The 17,609-nt window shown below is 33.3% G+C and overlaps 1 protein-coding gene across 1 annotated transcript in view; it reads left to right on the top strand.

The window, feature by feature from the left end:
* The window catches only part of LOC125682840 (multiple epidermal growth factor-like domains protein 6), a 90,933-nt gene that overhangs the window by 23,048 nt on the left and 50,276 nt on the right, over window positions 1–17,609 (top strand). The window contains exons 3-4 of the mRNA XM_056147618.1: window positions 13,746–13,880; window positions 13,977–14,114. Coding sequence (XP_056003593.1) covers window positions 13,746–13,880; window positions 13,977–14,114 — 273 coding nt within the window. The remainder of the gene's footprint in view (window positions 1–13,745; window positions 13,881–13,976; window positions 14,115–17,609) is intronic.

Consider the following 17,609-nt stretch of genomic DNA (forward strand, 5'->3'; position numbering starts at 1 on the left):
CAGGCCTTACATTTCTATCAGTGATAGGGTCATAATATAATGATACATATCTATCAGAGCATTTTCAAACTACAAATAAATTATGGGGCTACAATGGCTTGAACACTCTTTCAAGAGGAAGACGCTGATGACATCAGTTGTAACAGGGAATTCAGAATGAATTCATTAAAACCCACTGATAATGATATCAGAATACCTGTACCTGACCCTATGACCCTAGCCTGAGGATGTGGTCAATGTTAAGCTGTTTAGAGCTCCCAACAGATGATTAGATACCTGACCTTTGCACATAATCACACATATATGTCTTTGTAGTCTTACCTCTATCCATAAGTCAATAAGTTGGATAACGGTTAGGTCTGTCAGACAATAAAGTTACAAAGTATTCATACGTGCTGCTTGCGTCACGTGCTAATCTCTCTCAATGGTGTGCTTCTTTTCGTCACGCTTCAAATAAAATCTGCCTTCACGCCTCAAATAATATCTGCCTTCATGCTTCATATAATATCTGCCATTCTGTAGGCGGATATTATTATTGTGAATCCGATTCAGGCAAACGTTTTCTGTTTCAAGCGTCCAAATCTTTTCCACCAACAATAATAAGCTGCTCCAGAATTATTATTGTCAGTACAGATTATATTCTTAAATTAGGATCCGCATAAAAATAGCGTTCAAACAAAAAAGGTAATTATTGTTGGCGATGTTCAGTAATCATTATTGTGGTGGAAAGATTATATTTCTAAAGATAATGTGTGACTTTAAATCGGGTCAGTTTATAATTATTGCGGCAGTATTTATAATCATAACAATGTCATAAATGAAGAATATTTTTCTTTTGGGGATGAAATTATAATTTAGTGTCTGAGAATTGGGAGAGATTATTATTATCGCTGCGATATAATAATAATGTTGGCAAATAGGGGGGCATTTTTATTTTTGGAAGATATTATAATTTCGGTATTTTATATAGGGAAAAATAATGATAATGTGGGGATACCCTACGGCTTTCCATAATGAATGGATTATATGCGCATTATTTTTTCCCGCGTAAAGAAGACTGATAAGCATGACGTCTGAGCCACGGATTCAAAATAAATTCAATCAGCTGGTTCTATAATACTGGGGATCATCTCAAAATTAAGTGAAAAGAAGACGTATGAGATACATAGAACATCTATAATGGCGTATTTTGAGATTGTGGTTTATCGACAAGCCTCGCGAATAAATACGCTATATCAACTCGTTGGATAAACCAAATATCAAAACACGCAATATAGATATCTTCTATGTATCTTTTGTAAACAAAAAAAGCTCGTAAAGATATCATCGTGGCTTGAATCTATGGATGGTGATAACGATGGATGGGTATTCAGATTTTGGAATGTCCAACTTTATCTAAAATATTAATAAAGCCTTATCATGAAATATAGTTGTTTTAAAGTTTGTATTATGATAAAATTATCCTCTAGTCTATATTATTACCGTGTACGACTCTCGGGTTTTAATAGATAAACATTTAATTGTGTAATATTTCATTGTCTCATAATTCATACTATTTATCCTCACATTATATATTTCATTGTTAATTCAAACAGTATTTTATACTGCAAATATTTTTCTAGGAGTATCCTGTGATTAGTTTCTAAGAATTTGATTGTGTTTTATAAGACTTACTTCCTAATTCTACAAAGGTTGTCCTGTACTCGGTTACTACGGACTTAACTGTTCCATTCCTTGTTCTGATACCTGTCCATACTGTCACATAGAGACTGGAGCCTGTCATAGATGTAAACCTGGATACCAGGGACATCAGTGTGAACTACGTATGTATGTTTCAGTGTTATGTACATTTTTCAACTAACTTGTTTCGCGTTCTTCAGGATTGTCCTTTGTTATTCCATGATGCATTTCATTCGTAGCTTGCAGTCCTCAGTATTACGGAGAACTATGTAATGAGACCTGTGGTAACTGTAGTGAGGGGATGACGTGTAACCATGTTAATGGAACCTGTACAAACGGATGTGACGTCGGATTCTATGGGGATGAGTGTAAAAGGCGTATGTCACTATCATTTGAAATGTTAAGCCAGTTTGAAGTTTTTAATGATGTAAGAAATTATTTGGCGAAACAGTCAGATTAAAATCCATCTTCGATTAAAAAAGACGGTGGTTTGTTGATGAAAAGGATTAATCTTTATCTACATATGCTGTTAAAGTAAGCTGTCAGTAATCATAGAGAATTTTTTGGAAAGTGCAAAAAAAAATTATTGAAAGATTCTACAATTTTATGCAGCGTTATTGATAAAATCATTCAAAACGCATGTGTGAGTCACTTAAACTTAAATAACACAGTGTTATTGATCACTTTGTTGTTACCATGGTAACAAGGAAAAAGTCCTTGAAAAAACAGTGAAATATACCTCTTTAAAGTCCAAAATAAATACAATTTAGATAATAAGATGCATATATTTATAGTTTAAGGTAAATGAAAAAGGCTTCTATAAAATTTTGTTGAAATAAGAAATTTAAATATCTCAGCAAAAAATGGTTGCCATGGCAACCAACATACCTTGCATTGTATGCAATCAAAAATTCAATAAAACACTAGATTTTTTAGCTAACTTTTATCAGAAACGCAACACAATCATGTAAGGTATTTCATATAGAAAGAAATAACAAATGTTAGATTTTTATTCAAAAAAATAAAATCAGTTAAACAACTTTTAGTTTTCTGTTACTGACCTTACCAAATACACATATTTTTTTCATGTTCAGCTACATTTTCGAAAATATATCTAATTACTAGGCTAATGATCTAATTTAGGTCAAGACCATTTGCCTTCTGGGTGCATCAATTACTTTCTAATGACATGTTAAATTCTATTGAACCTTGTAAATGACCTTGTCCTACAATCTCAAGGTCACATACATTAACCAATGACCTTCATATTTAATCAGTTGACCTAAACTGCAATTGGATTTAATTTAAACTTGTATAGATCTTTATCTACCAACGAACTTGTGTATTTTTTTTAAATCACATATTGCTGTGGTTTATATATATTATAGTTTATATATGATTGCACTCATGACAAAAGGTCCTTATGGCATATTCAAGAGAACAAAGAAATTGATTTTTTGATACATACATGTAAGATGTTGGAATAAGTAGGCCTCAAGTATTTCTATATCGAAATCTCTATGAAGTGTATTGTTTTATTACATTTAAATATGGATGTGGTCTAAAATACATGAATTACAGAATTTGTAATTGGAAAACGTGTGTGCTATACCCATAGCGTAATGATATAGGAATGGGATATTTGTTAGAGGATCTACCAACAAAATACCCCCCCCCCCTCCCCCCTTCTTATCAGAACAACAATCCACATCGTTATGTATACAGTATTTTGAAATATGAATTGCATTATAATAGAAATTACATTGACCATTTGATAGAAGATAAATTATTAAAGTGAGAATGAAATACTTTGAATACACAAAAAGTGCGTCACAATGCATTTTGAGTATGACGCAATATGAGGTGAAAGTGTGACGTCAGCATTGATACTGATTGAGTGTAGAAAATGATTTGAATATTCTTTGTTGTTGTTTTTTTTAAAGAGAAACAAGTGTTTTAAACTAGACATACTTGGAATCTTGTTTACCGGTGTTTACTATTAATTTACTAGATCCATCTGTCATTGGGACAGTTTGTATGAATTTGGAATTATTAAATGGATTCTAACTTCACTATTAACTAACATATCAAATTCAATTTACAGAAAAATAGGCTAATCTCTACACCACCTTTCAAGTTTCATGTTAAATGAATTCCTTACTGACCATCCAGAATTTGTTATGTTGTCTGCAAAGTGATATTCATTCATTTCTTCCTTTAATTCTGGAGAGTTCACATCAAGGGGGGTAATAATTGTGTAAAATAGTAGGCACTAGTGTAGAGTTTTGAGAGGTTTTACAAAAAAGGGTAAATTATTTAACTGTTTTTATTTACTATATTGGTGGTATAAATAACTGTCTTAAAAACGTCATGTAGAATTAATGTCAGCCCTGCTGCGTTTCAGAGAAAATAGTGTCTGAAAAGAAGTCATAAATGCTCTTTTTTACCTTAATTTATGACTTTAAGAATAAGCAAGAAAATACACATTTTTTTTCAATCACAAGTACCATAATCTAAGTGCTTTCTTGAATTTCCATTCACTGTACATTGCTGGGAAATTGTTTTATTAGAAATATTTATGAAAAGATTAAAAACTCAACATCTTATGATTTAAATGTGGGTATGGTCCGTTGCCATGGAAACACGATGCTTCCAGTAATTTTCACTTTTTTAACATTGATTATCACCATACACAAAAGTGTGAGAGTTTCATTCAGATTTGTGATTTTTGCACTTTCCACTTTTTTAAAGAAAATGCTCAATGGTTACTGACAGCTTCTCTTAAATGCTAAAGTATCACAAAGTCCAATGGTGTATAAACCCACTTGCGCATGCGAGATAGCACTGCACAAAATGCAATGTTGTACTACACATTGATAATGTGTAGAAAACCCGGTGTATTTTTGTAAATACAATATGCACAAACTATTGCATATGGTCTGTTAATTATGTCATAATTTTGTGAAGAGAGCAGATCAGAGATCCCACTATACATTACATAGTTGCATCCATGATATTTTATAATGAATTAGAAGATTTTGCAGGTATTGCTTGTAGAAGTTATGAGATTGATCACTGTTCGTTATCTTCACTTTGCATATACGTGATGGATCATTCTGCATTTAAGGATGGTACCATAAAATTGGTATGAAAAACATGTTTTTCAATGAATTGTTCCCATACGTTGTGAAATCGTAGAAGACCATCAATAGAAATATATCCAAAACATGTTGGGGTTCTGTTCATTGTAAGAATACATGGGCAAGGGAGAGTAACATCATCTTGCCATCAGTGTAAACTTGATAATATTGCATCATGATAATGTTAACCTGATGATGATCTAGATTTATATGTGAAATTCATACCTACTATAGAGAACAGAGACCATTAAGTAATCCCTTTTCATTTTTTTTTATAATATAGATAAAATTAAAAAATTCAGGATTATCTCCTTCACACATGGCTCTTATATCCTTAGACTAATTTGACTCCATTTTTTGGCACACTGTTTTTCCCTATAATAGCTCTAAAACTTCATTGTTATTTCGGATTTCACAGATTTCGATTGAACATAACTGAAGAGACATTATTTGTCGAAATGCACATCAGGTGGATCAAAATTGGTACCATTTAATAATTCATGAAAAATGGCAATTTTCACTTTATTGTTGTATTTTTTTTTTTTTTTTTGGTTTACACGTTTCACTAACTTTAAAAAAAAAACACGTGTAAATAACTTTTAACATCATTAAACAAAATATTCTTTTTACTTGCATCATATTTATAAGAAATATTCCAGCTGATCTCAGTGTTAAACTAAGGTAGAACATGAAAACTCACAAAAGAGACATCCATTTTTCTCTAATTCGCTAGAGTTTAAATCATTATTTCATTAGTTCAGGTATGAAGTGGAATTCTCTGTAACGACCAAAAAAAAAAAATCTAAAGTGGTCCGGCACGTATGTTTTCAGATTTTGATAATACTTATAGATTAAATAAAGTGTCCCATATAATGACATAAATCAACATAGTTTTTATTGCGATGCATTGACAACCATGATTTTTTACCATTGGGGGTACTCCAATTCATAGATAAAGTTATAAAAAACTTTCTTTTTTACAAGCTTAATAACCAAAATAGCAGCGACTCTTTTCTATCTTTGAAATCAGATTATGTAAATTAACAAATCAATAGCTGAAAATCCACGTAATTTTAAGTTTTGTCATTATCAACGAACTAGCTATTTAATTACCTAGCCAAGTAGCTCAGGTTAGCAAACTGACTGATGAGCTGTATGTTGTTCGTTCGAGTCCAGCGGTGATTTTAGAAAACAATTCCCAGATATCATCAATTCATTTGAAGAGAGCAACAATTCAATCATAGCGCACATCAATTCAGCAGAATAATTACTGTTATCACCAATTCAATTAATGTATGCAGAAATTTTGAAATGAAAATATGCTAAAATTATTTGAAGAAATCATTGACTTGTTGCATGTTTCAAATGAATTGATAGTATCTTCAAAAAATTAAATATGACTTAAATTATTTGAGTTTATACTGATTTGGCACTCCATACAACTGAGCCAAATACCCCAATAAGCTTGTCTGATCAGAATGTCATTGTTGCAAGTCCTCTTTCAATTTTTCATTTGGCATTTCAATAAAACTTAGTAGAAAGTATCAATGAGTAAAGAACTTTTAAGTTTGTTCATTTCAGGTTCCATGCCACCCTCAAAAGGGAAATAAACCTTATATCAATCCATGAAATATAATAGAAACCAAAATATCTTAAAGCATCTTATACGATGCCATATTCAAGTGGTCCAGTGTTTCTTAACAAAGGATGACTACCAGAAAACCATCCGTATCAGGAAGTTAAACTTTTTTTTTTTCATTGAGACGTACCGGTAGCACATACACAAGAAAGATATTTCATTGAACTGGGAATCAATTGCAAAATACTTTTAAATAATTGATATAATGATGGTTTTAGGGAAAATCAACACCAATTATGGTTCAAAGAGTTATATTGTCTTAATCACATTAGCCCTAGAATATTTAAACAATGGCACATTGCATAGTGTCTAAAACACACACACACACACATACATACACACACACACACACACACACACACACACACACACACACACACACACACACACACACACACACACACACACACACACACACACACACACACACACATACATATATATATATATATATATATATATATGCAATAATGTGGATGCATACTGTAATTTACATTATAGCAACCAACATGACAATTTTAGATCAGAACCTTGCTTGGGAAACCATAGTCTATGAAAGCAAACACTTTAAGTATCAAAGAAAATTCAATAAATAGATATATATAATTTATTACACAATCATACATATCTGACATTAATAATAGGCCAATCCGAAAACATGAGTTATCTTTCCTTGATCCGGAACGTAGTGCGCTTGCTTAGCAGTAGTTTAAGACTTCCGGGTAGTATATTCGAGAAGCGTCATTATCAACAGTGCAGAAGGCCGCAAAGATATTGCTGTATAATTTCACAGCAATCACGCCAACAAATATGTTAACGTTAATAAAAAATCCCAATGTATAAGTTTACTTCATACACGTGAAAATAACCAAATTTGCATGTAAAAATAATAGAAAATTAATGTTGTAAGTAGAGGATGACACCCTCCTCCCCAATAGAATGTTCTATCATTAAAGTGATGTAATTTCCTACGGCGGGGCTGTCCCGAGACACAGTTAGAATATTCAGATTCAGATTTTTTATTTCCTTAAGCTATACAGCTCATCGGTTATAAATACATTTTGATATTTACAGTAACTAACACCCCCCCCCCATTTTCCAGGATTTCACGTGTTTTATGACTGAAATTAGCATATATCATATATTGCATACATTTCCTCAGGATCTTTAGCCCGTGTTTTAATACAGTCAGATTTATAATAAAATATCAGAAGTTATTTGTTCAATATCAATGTAGTGCATTCAGCGATAAAAGTTCTGCCACGATGTAGTCTAGGTATGTCGAACTGATACCTCTGGATTTTGAAAATGTCCATCTCTTTGATTGTCGAGTAAAATTTATCCCAGCCCGTACTTGCAAGTGAGAGGCCACTGACAGATTTTCAGCTGTCTGCCCACAAATTTTATAGTTTCAAATACAAGTATTATAACCATAAAGAAATTCGTCGTCACAAACAATCTTTAAACTGACATTTACACATTTGGAATTTTACTCAAATTATTTTGTAAATTTGTGGCAAAAAGGGGGAGGGGGTCTAAATCTTGTCATTGCAATTTCTGTTATGACACGATACGTGCCTATACATAATCAAGTACATTTCAAGGGGGCTAAAATGAATAAAAGAGGGAAGATGCAGAGACGTCAAAAGCATTCTATTGGGGGTTATACTTACCTTCCCCCAGAGAATACATTTGAGAATATGGCAACCCCCCCCCCCCAATCCCCCCCCCCGGGATCACACAGGTCTATGAAAAATGATTTATATCAATCGAGCAATATTGAACACAATTAATTTAAAAACAAAAAAAATTTTTGATTACCTATTTTTCTGCATTTTAAACATATCAGTTGATATTAACAATTCCAGCGTCATGCTGCAGTGTACAAATGATTTGCACACAGAATGAACACATCCAGGTATTTTGGAAAAAGTTACCCAAACATTGCAATCTGGTTTATTTTTGAAAGAGTCGATTGGTAGTGGTGGAATAATTTTAGCTCTGATAAAACAATGAGAACGTTGATTTCCTTATTGATTTTTTTTTTTGGAAGGGGGGGGGATGTTTATATGATCTTTGCACGTGTCGATCCTTGTAAAAACCCGAGCTTTGAGTTGATGAGTTGTCATCATTTCTTGAGAATTAGAAGTTCTGTTCTGATTTCATACAAAATAATTATGTCAGTCGTTATTGGAGACATATTTGTAAACAAATGAATGTCTGCGTGATTTCCAATTTAATTTTTACCCCCCCCCCCCCCAACTCGAAAAATCACACCCGACTCGATCAAGAAATTCGTTTTTGTTTCCATTAACATTTTCTTACTCTCGTACAAATGATTTCAAATGTTTTCGATTTTAAGCAGCACCCATACAGTACTGATACTAATATATAACTCTTATAATATATGCGCAGTCTGAGTGTGTTACTACCCGGAAGTTGTCATATTCACACTAAATGTAAGAATACAAAGAGAGATAACTCACGTTTTTGGAAAGGCCTATAGATATCAGAACGTGCTAAACAGCTTTTCTGGCTCAGTGGTTCTTCAGAAGAATATTTTTAAAGATTTTTCCTAGATATTTGTATGTAAAACTTTGATCCCCTATTGTGGCCCCATCCAACCCCTGGGAGCCATGACTTGAACAATTTAGAATCTACACTATTTAAGAAAGCTTTCATGTAAATGTTAGCTCTTCTGGTCCAGTGGTTCTTCAGAAGAAGATTTTTAAATGACCCTACTCTATTTTTACCTGTTCTTGATGATCTCTCCTTGGAAGGTGGTCTGGCCCTTTATTTTAACAATTTAGAATTTCCTTTACCTAGTGATGCTTTGTGCCAACTTTGGTTGAAATTGTCCTAGTGGTTTTTGAGAAGAAGTCAAAAATGTTAAAAGTTTACAGACGGACGCCGGACTACAGGTGATCAGAAAAGCTCACTTGAGCTTTCAGCTCAGGTGAGCTAGAAACGTTTGACTCATAATTCTGTTTACCTGATCAAGATATAGGATTCAAGGTGGGTGTGACCGCTCGATAGGGGATACTTACTCTTTCTACTTCCTCTTTTGTATTACTTATATGCGTTATGAGATTGATCACTGTTTTTTTTATCTTCACCTTTCATTGTAATCCCAGCCTAAGGGTCATGACATAACCGAACTTCAATTCACATACATTCGTGATGAATTTAGCAATTTACAACTGGTTCTCGGTGAATAATATTCTGGACCAAGATAATCTTAAACAAATACAAAATACATTAATGATGAGGTTCTCGGGAACTTCACGAAAATTTCTCACATGCGAATAAAATTTGGTTTACAGTATCATGGGTAACCCTCAGTATCAATATTACAAACATGACCTTGCTTTTCTGGAGAAAAATCTTTTTTAAAAGATATTCTTTTCTAAATTCATAACCCTACTCCCTGGGCCAAAATTTGACCAAACTTGAATTTACACTATGTCTTCAAGCTTTCATGAACATTTCAACTTGTCTAGCCAGTGGTTCTCAAAATAAAGATTTTTAAATGACCCCACCTATTTTTGACTTTTCTTGATTATCTCCCCTTCGCAAGATGGGTGACCCCCCAATATTCCAACTTTGAAGGATTATTTGTGCCAAGTTTAATTGAATTTGGCCAGGTGGTTTTAGAGAAGATAAAAATGTAGTTTACAAACAGACAGATAACAGACAAGAGGTGATCAGAAAAGCTCACTCGATCTACTAATAATAATTATGTGTCACTGTGCGTGTAAAATCTCACATAGATATATACATGTAGCACTATTTTATTTGTGCTACCTTGATTTGCTTCAGATTTTCCCTAAGTCACTGAATTGCCATTTCCTTCTAAACAGGATTCAATGAAATGCTGCAACGATTCCATTCTCTGTTCCAGGATCCACAAATATCTTTTGAGAACACCCTTAAGGAAATATGACAAAATCTCAAACTTTAAATTTTCATACATGGAATTTTAACATCAGAGCAGATTCTGTCTCATATCAGTTCTTATGTAAACGGACTGTCTAGGGTAATTCCATACATTTTATACCCAGGTCCAAAAGAAAAACAAGTTCTCAGTGTTTAGAAATAATTATATTCTGTTGTAGTTGAACATATATGTTATAGATATAAAACATTATCTTATAAAATCCAAGGGAAGTGGTGGATTTAAGGGGGGTGGAGTGCACCCGGTGCGCGCCACAATAAATTTCTTAATTTAAGGTAAATTGTGGTATCTTGTTTAGAAAAGTATAATAAACGATAAAACCGATACTTATTTCACCTTATTACAAATAGAAAACAGTACAAATGACTTAAATAGGAAATGTATTTAAAGCCCTATAAAATCTGTAAAAATCCAGGAGCTTCCGGAGGCTTTGCACTCTGGGGCGCCACCATGATTTTGCCTTGGACCCCCTAGGGGCCTCAAAGCAGCCACCCAGACCCCCTGTCTAATAAAGTGGCGACAGTAATATTTACCAAATATTGTTCATTAAAACTGAAGCAATTTTTGCCATTGGTGTAACATGAGGTTAAAGATTAATAAATGATACTTTATCAAATTATCAGGAACTGAAGTTCTCTGATTGGTCCAGACTCTCTTTACAAATGGGTGTACCTGAGAGTGAGTTCACCTCAAATGAAGTTCCAAGAGGTTTATTCGGGTTCCCCTCTTAACAAACTGTAGATTTCTTACAATTTTATCAACCAATTAAACTGCACATTTTTATGGATGTGTCGTTGTGAAGAAACACAATGGTAGACGCCAAATATCAAAGAGACAAAACACCTTTATTAGTTATTGGTAGAGTATTTCATGTTTTATAGTACTCGTTTTCACTTCTTGAAAACAGTTTTGATTCAGAATTATGGTGGGTTTGTTTTTACACAACACATCTTATTTTGTGTTTATTTTTGTTGGAGGCAAAAATGTTGTAAAACTCCTGATTATTCAATAAATCGTTTATTGACTATTGAATTCAGTCTACTTTGTCTTGATCAACCCATACCTGACTAGGTTCATATAGTTACGAGTAGACCTCATTAAAAGTCAATAATTATATAATGTGATCAACTACGAATAGGAGAGAGCAATGTCAGTTACATAGAACAAATGTATTCTACAGTAGATCTACAAATCAATATAACTTTCCTAAACATTTATCACCATAGAGCATTACAGACAACAGGGTGGGGGGATAGTGGTACTTTTGGTGAACAGAAAACTATTTTTCTTCCATTTAACATGACTGCATTTCAATTCACTGCCAAGGGGGGATTTCCATGAACATTTCCATAGTAAAATAACAGTTAAACTTTATCTTTAAAAAAATAATAGGAGGATCCCCTCCTCAATACTATGTGCCGGGAACTGTACAATTTAATTACATCCTAAAAATATCATTATTGTGTCTCCATAATATACTTCATGGATCTACAGAGAGACAATTGTACCGAGATGATGTTTAGCCCCCCCCCCCCCCCCCTTCTTCGACCCCTCCTAAAGCAACTGGATGATTGCGACAGTCTGAATATCCTTGCCTTATTTTATTTTGAGGACAACAGGCTACTAATACTTGCAACTAAGTTGTGTCAGGCCTTATACTTCTATCAGTGATAGGCTCATAATATACATATCTATTGGAGCATTTTCAAACTACAAATAAATTATAGGCTAAAATGGCTTGAACACTCTTTCGAGAGGAAGACCCTGGTGACATCAGTTGTAACAGGGAATTTAGAATGAATTCATTAAAACCCACTGATAATGATATCAGAATACCTGTACCTGACCCTATGACCCTAGCCTGAGGATGTGGCCAATGTTAGGCTGTTTAGAGCTCCTAACAGATGATTAGATACCCGACCTTTGCACATAATCACACATATATGTCTTTGTAGCCTTACCTCTATCCATAAGTCAATAAGTTGGATAACGGTTAGGTCTGTCAGACAATAAAGTTACAAAGTATTTATACGTGCTGCTTGCGTCACGTGCTAATCTCTCTCAATGGGGTGCTTCTTTTCGTCACGCTTCAAATAAAATCTGCCTTCACGCTTCAAATAATATCTGCCTTCACGCTTCATATAATATCTGCCATTCTGTAGGCGGATATTATTATTGTGAATGCGATTCAGACAAATGTTTTCTGTTTCAAGCGTCCAAATCTTCTTTACCAACAATAATAAGCTGGTCCAGAATTATTATTGTCAGTATAGATTATATTCTTAAATTAGGATCCGCATAAAAATAGCGTTCAAATAAAAAAGGTAATTATTGTTGGCGATATTCAGTAATCATTATTGTGGTGGAAAGATTATATTTCTAAAGATAATGTGCGACTTTAAATCGGGTCAGTTTATAATTATTACAGCAGTATTTATAATTATAATAATGTTATAAATGAAGAATATTTTTCTTTTGGGGATGAAATTATAATTTGGTGTCTGAGAATCGGGACATATTATTATTATCGCAGCGATATAATAATAATGTCGGCAAATAGGGGGACATTTTCATTTTTGGAAGAGATTATAATTTCGGTATTTTATATAGGGATAAATAAGAATAATGTGGGGGTACCCTATGGCTTTCTATTATGAATGAATTATATGCGTACTATTTTTTCCCGCGTAAGGAAGACTGAAAAGCATGACCTCTGAACCACGGATTCAAAACAAATTCAATCAGCTGGTTCTACAATACTGGGGATCATCTCAAAATTAAGTGAAAAGAAGACGTATGAGATAAATACAACATCTATAAAGGCGTATTTCGAGATTTTGGTTTATCGGCAAGCCTCGTGAATAAATACACCATATCAAATCGTTGGATAAACCAAATATCAAAACACGCATTATAGATATCCTCTATGTATCTTTTGTAAACAGAAAAAGCTCGTAAAGATATCATCGTGTCTTAAATCTATGGATGGTGATAACGATGGATGGGTATTCAGATTTTGGAATGTCCAACTTTATCTAAAATATTAGTAAAGCCTTATAATGAAATATAGTTGTTTTAAGCTTTGTATTATGATAAACTTATTATGTAATCTATATTTTTGCCGTGTACGACTCTCAGGTTTTAATAGATCAATATTTAATTGTGTAATACTTCATTGTCTCAAAATCCATACTATTTATCCTCACATTATATATTTCATTGTTTAATTCAAACAGTATTTTATACTGCGAATATTTTTCTAGGAGTAACCTGTGATTAGTTTCTAAGAATTTGATTGTTTTGATAATACTTACTTCCTAATTCTACAAAGGTTGTCCTGTACCCGGTTACTACGGACTTAACTGTTCCATTCCTTGTCCTGATACAAACTGTCGATACTGTCACTCAGAGACTGGAGCCTGTCATAGATGTAAACCTGGATACCAGGGCCATCAGTGTGAACTACGTATGTCTGTTTCAGTGTTATGTACATTTTTCAACTAACTTGTTTCGTGTTGTTCAGGATTGTCCTTTGTTATTCCATGATGTATTTCATTCGTAGCTTGCAGTCCTCAGTATTACGGAGAACTATGTAAGGAGACCTGTGGTAACTGTAGTGAGGGGGTGACGTGTAATCATGTTAATGGAACCTGCACAAACGGATGTGACGTCGGATTCTATGGAGAAGAGTGTAGAACGCGTATGTCACTGAAATTTAAAATGTTAAGCCACTTTGAAGTTTTTAATGATATAAGAAATTATTTGGTGAAAGAGTCAGATTAAAATCCATTTTCGAATTATAAAGACGGTGGTTTGTTGATGAAAAGGATCAATCTTTATTTACATATGTTGTTAAATGCTAAAGTATCACAAAGTCAAATGGTGTATAAACTCACTTGCGTATGCGAGAAAGCATTGTACAAAATGCCATGTTGTACTACACATTGATAATGTGTAGAAAACCCGGTGCATTGTTGTAAATACAATATGCACAAATTATTACATATGATCTGTTAATTATGCCATAATTTTGTGAAGACGGCAGATCAGAGATCCCACTATGCATTACATAGTTGCATCCATGATATTTTATAATGAATTAGAAGATTTTGCAGGATATACGTGATGGATCATTCTGCTTTTAAGGATGGTACCATAAAGTTGGTATGAAAAACATGTTTTTGAATGAATTGTTCCCATACGTTGTGAAATCGTAGAAGACCATCAATAGAAATATATCCAAAACATGTTGGGGTTCTGTTCATTGTAAGAATACATGGGCAAGGGAGAGTAACATTATCTTGTCATCAGTGTAAACTTGATAACATTGCATCATGATAATGTTAACCTGATGATGATCTAGATTTATATGTGAAATTCATACCTACTATAGAGAATAGAGACCATTCAGTAATCCCTTTTAAATTTTTTATAATATAGATAAAATTAAAAAAAATTCAGGATTATCTCCCTCACACATGGCTTTTATCCTTAGACGAATTTGACTCCATATTTGGCACACTGTTTACCCTATAATAGCTCTAAAACTTTATTGTTATTTCGGATTTCAAAGATTTCGGTTGAACATAACTGAAGAGACATTATTTGTCGAAATGCACATTTGGTGCATCAAAATTGGTACCGTATAAGTTTTACACAGGCTATTATAGTGCCAATAATTCATGAAAAATGGCAATTTTCATTTTATTGTTGTATTTTTTTTTTTTGGTTTACACGTTTCACTAACTTTAAAAACACGTGTAAATAACTTTTAACATCATTTGACAAAATATTCTTTTTACTTACATCATATTTATAAGAAATATTCCAGCTGATCTCAGTGTTAAACTAAAGTAGAACATGAAAACTCACAAAAGAGACATCCATTTTTCTTTAATTCGCTAGACTTTAAATCATTATTTCATTAGTTCAGGAATGAAGTGGAATTCTCTGTAACGACCAAAAAAAATATAAAGGCGTCCGGCACGTATGTTTTCAGATTTTGATAATACTTATAGATTAAATAAAGTGTCCCATATAATGACATAGATCAACAACGTTTTTATTGCGATACATTGACAACCATGATTTTTTAGCATTGGGGGTACTCCAATTCATAGGTACAGTTATAAAAACTTTCTTTTTCTACAAGCTTAATAACCAAAATAGCAGCGACGCTTTTCGATCTTTAAAATCAGATTAGGTAAATTAACATATCAATAGCTGAAAATCCACGTAATTTTAAGTTTTGTCATTATCAACGAACTAGCTAACGTTGTCAAGGAAACACATCTGAAGGGCCCATCGCCAAGTGCTGGAAAACTGATTAGAATAGCTATGTTCACCATCTATTTTTGTGCTGTATATAAATTATGGAAAGCCGTAGGGTATCCCCACATTATTATTATTTTTCCATATATAAAATACCAAAATTATAATCGCTTCCAAAAATTGAAATGTTCCCCTATTTGCCGACATTATTATTATATCGCAGCGATAATAATAATCTGTCCCAATTCTCAGACACCAAACTATAATTTAATCCCCCCCAAAAAAATATTCTTCATTTATGACATTGTTATAACTATAAATAGTGCCGCAATAATTATAAACTGACCCGATTTAAAGTCACACATTATCTTTAGAAATATAACCTTCCACCACAATAATGATTACTGAACATCGCCAACAATAATTACCTTTTTTATTTGAACGCTATTTTTATGCGGATCCTAATTTAAGAATATAATTTGTACTGACAATAATAATTCTGGAGCAGCTTATTATTGTTGGTGGAAAAGATTTGCACGCTTGAAACAGAAAACGTTTGTCTGAATCGCATTCACAATAATAATATCCGCCTACAGAGTGGCAGATATTATATGAAGCGTGAAGGCAGATATTATTTGAAGCGTGAAGGCAGATTTTATTTGAAGCGTGAGGAAAAGAAGCACCCCATTGAGAGGGATTAGCACGCGACGCAAGTAGCATGCATGAATACTTTGTAACTTTATTGTCTGGCAGACCTAACTGTTATCCAACTTATTGACTTATGGATAGATGTAAGACTACAATAACATACAGTACACGACACGAGTTTTACACACCCCACCGTGGAAAGACCACAGTGGAAAATCCACGGAGATACACTGTTCCACGGTGTGTGTTATTTGCGAATACACACAGCTGCTAAGAGCTTTGTTCTGGCCACGGACGCCTTGCGGGAGATGGGAAAATGTGCCGCAGGCCAAATAATCAAGATAAGGGTGGAATTTTAAGAAAAGAAAATATGTCAATATTTCCCCACTATGATACTTATATTGTTTTTCAGCATTTTGTGCCAATTTCAACGATACCAAACACTATATATTATGTTTTTAAGAAAACCTGGTTTTGAATTTTTTAACTTTTAGTCTTCTTTCTTCATTAAATTATTCTTAAATTCTATGTTTAAATAATGTATACTTGCAAGCAATTCCTGTTTTGAATGCGAATTCGTATATTCAGTAAATGAAAAACATACATGTACAATATGTGATAGGGATATTTAATAATTACTGATGTGCTCTCTCTCTCTCTCTCTCTCTCTCTCTCTCTCTCTCTCTCTCTCTGACAAATGCGCTGTTTAACATAATTACTTCCATCATATTGTGTCGATATGCATCTTGACAAATATAACTTGATCCAATATAGAAATTATAGCATTGTCGATGATTAACAAATTGGAATTAATTTATTACGTAGTTAATAGAAGCAAAAATACAAACCATCGAATCATTCATTTTTAAAATCCCGAGTTAATTACATTTGACCGAGACTTAGGTTCGATGTACTTTGATAGAGGTTTTCATAAAAAAAATGTTCATCGGGAGTGTCTGGATAATGCAATGATTTTTGTATGATAAGTATATACCATGCAAATTCCTAGGGTCTTTGTCACAGTATAACTAAATTACGGTTAGCTAGTTTGGGTTTTGACTTTTCATGAAAAGTGTGAAATGTATTTGGTCGGCGCGATATCAGATCTAGTCTAAGATCACGGGTATCTTGCACCGACCCAATATATTTCACACTTTCCGCAAGAAACTAAGCACTTCTGTTGATTTCAAATACACGGATTAGCTGACCCCCATTGTTCTACTGAGGCGAAAACCCCTTCGAATTTGCATGGACTGTACAAGTTATACACAGGTCA

This window comes from Ostrea edulis, chromosome 8 (assembly GCF_947568905.1).
Source record: "Ostrea edulis chromosome 8, xbOstEdul1.1, whole genome shotgun sequence".
Lineage (NCBI taxonomy): Eukaryota > Metazoa > Mollusca > Bivalvia > Ostreida > Ostreidae > Ostrea > Ostrea edulis.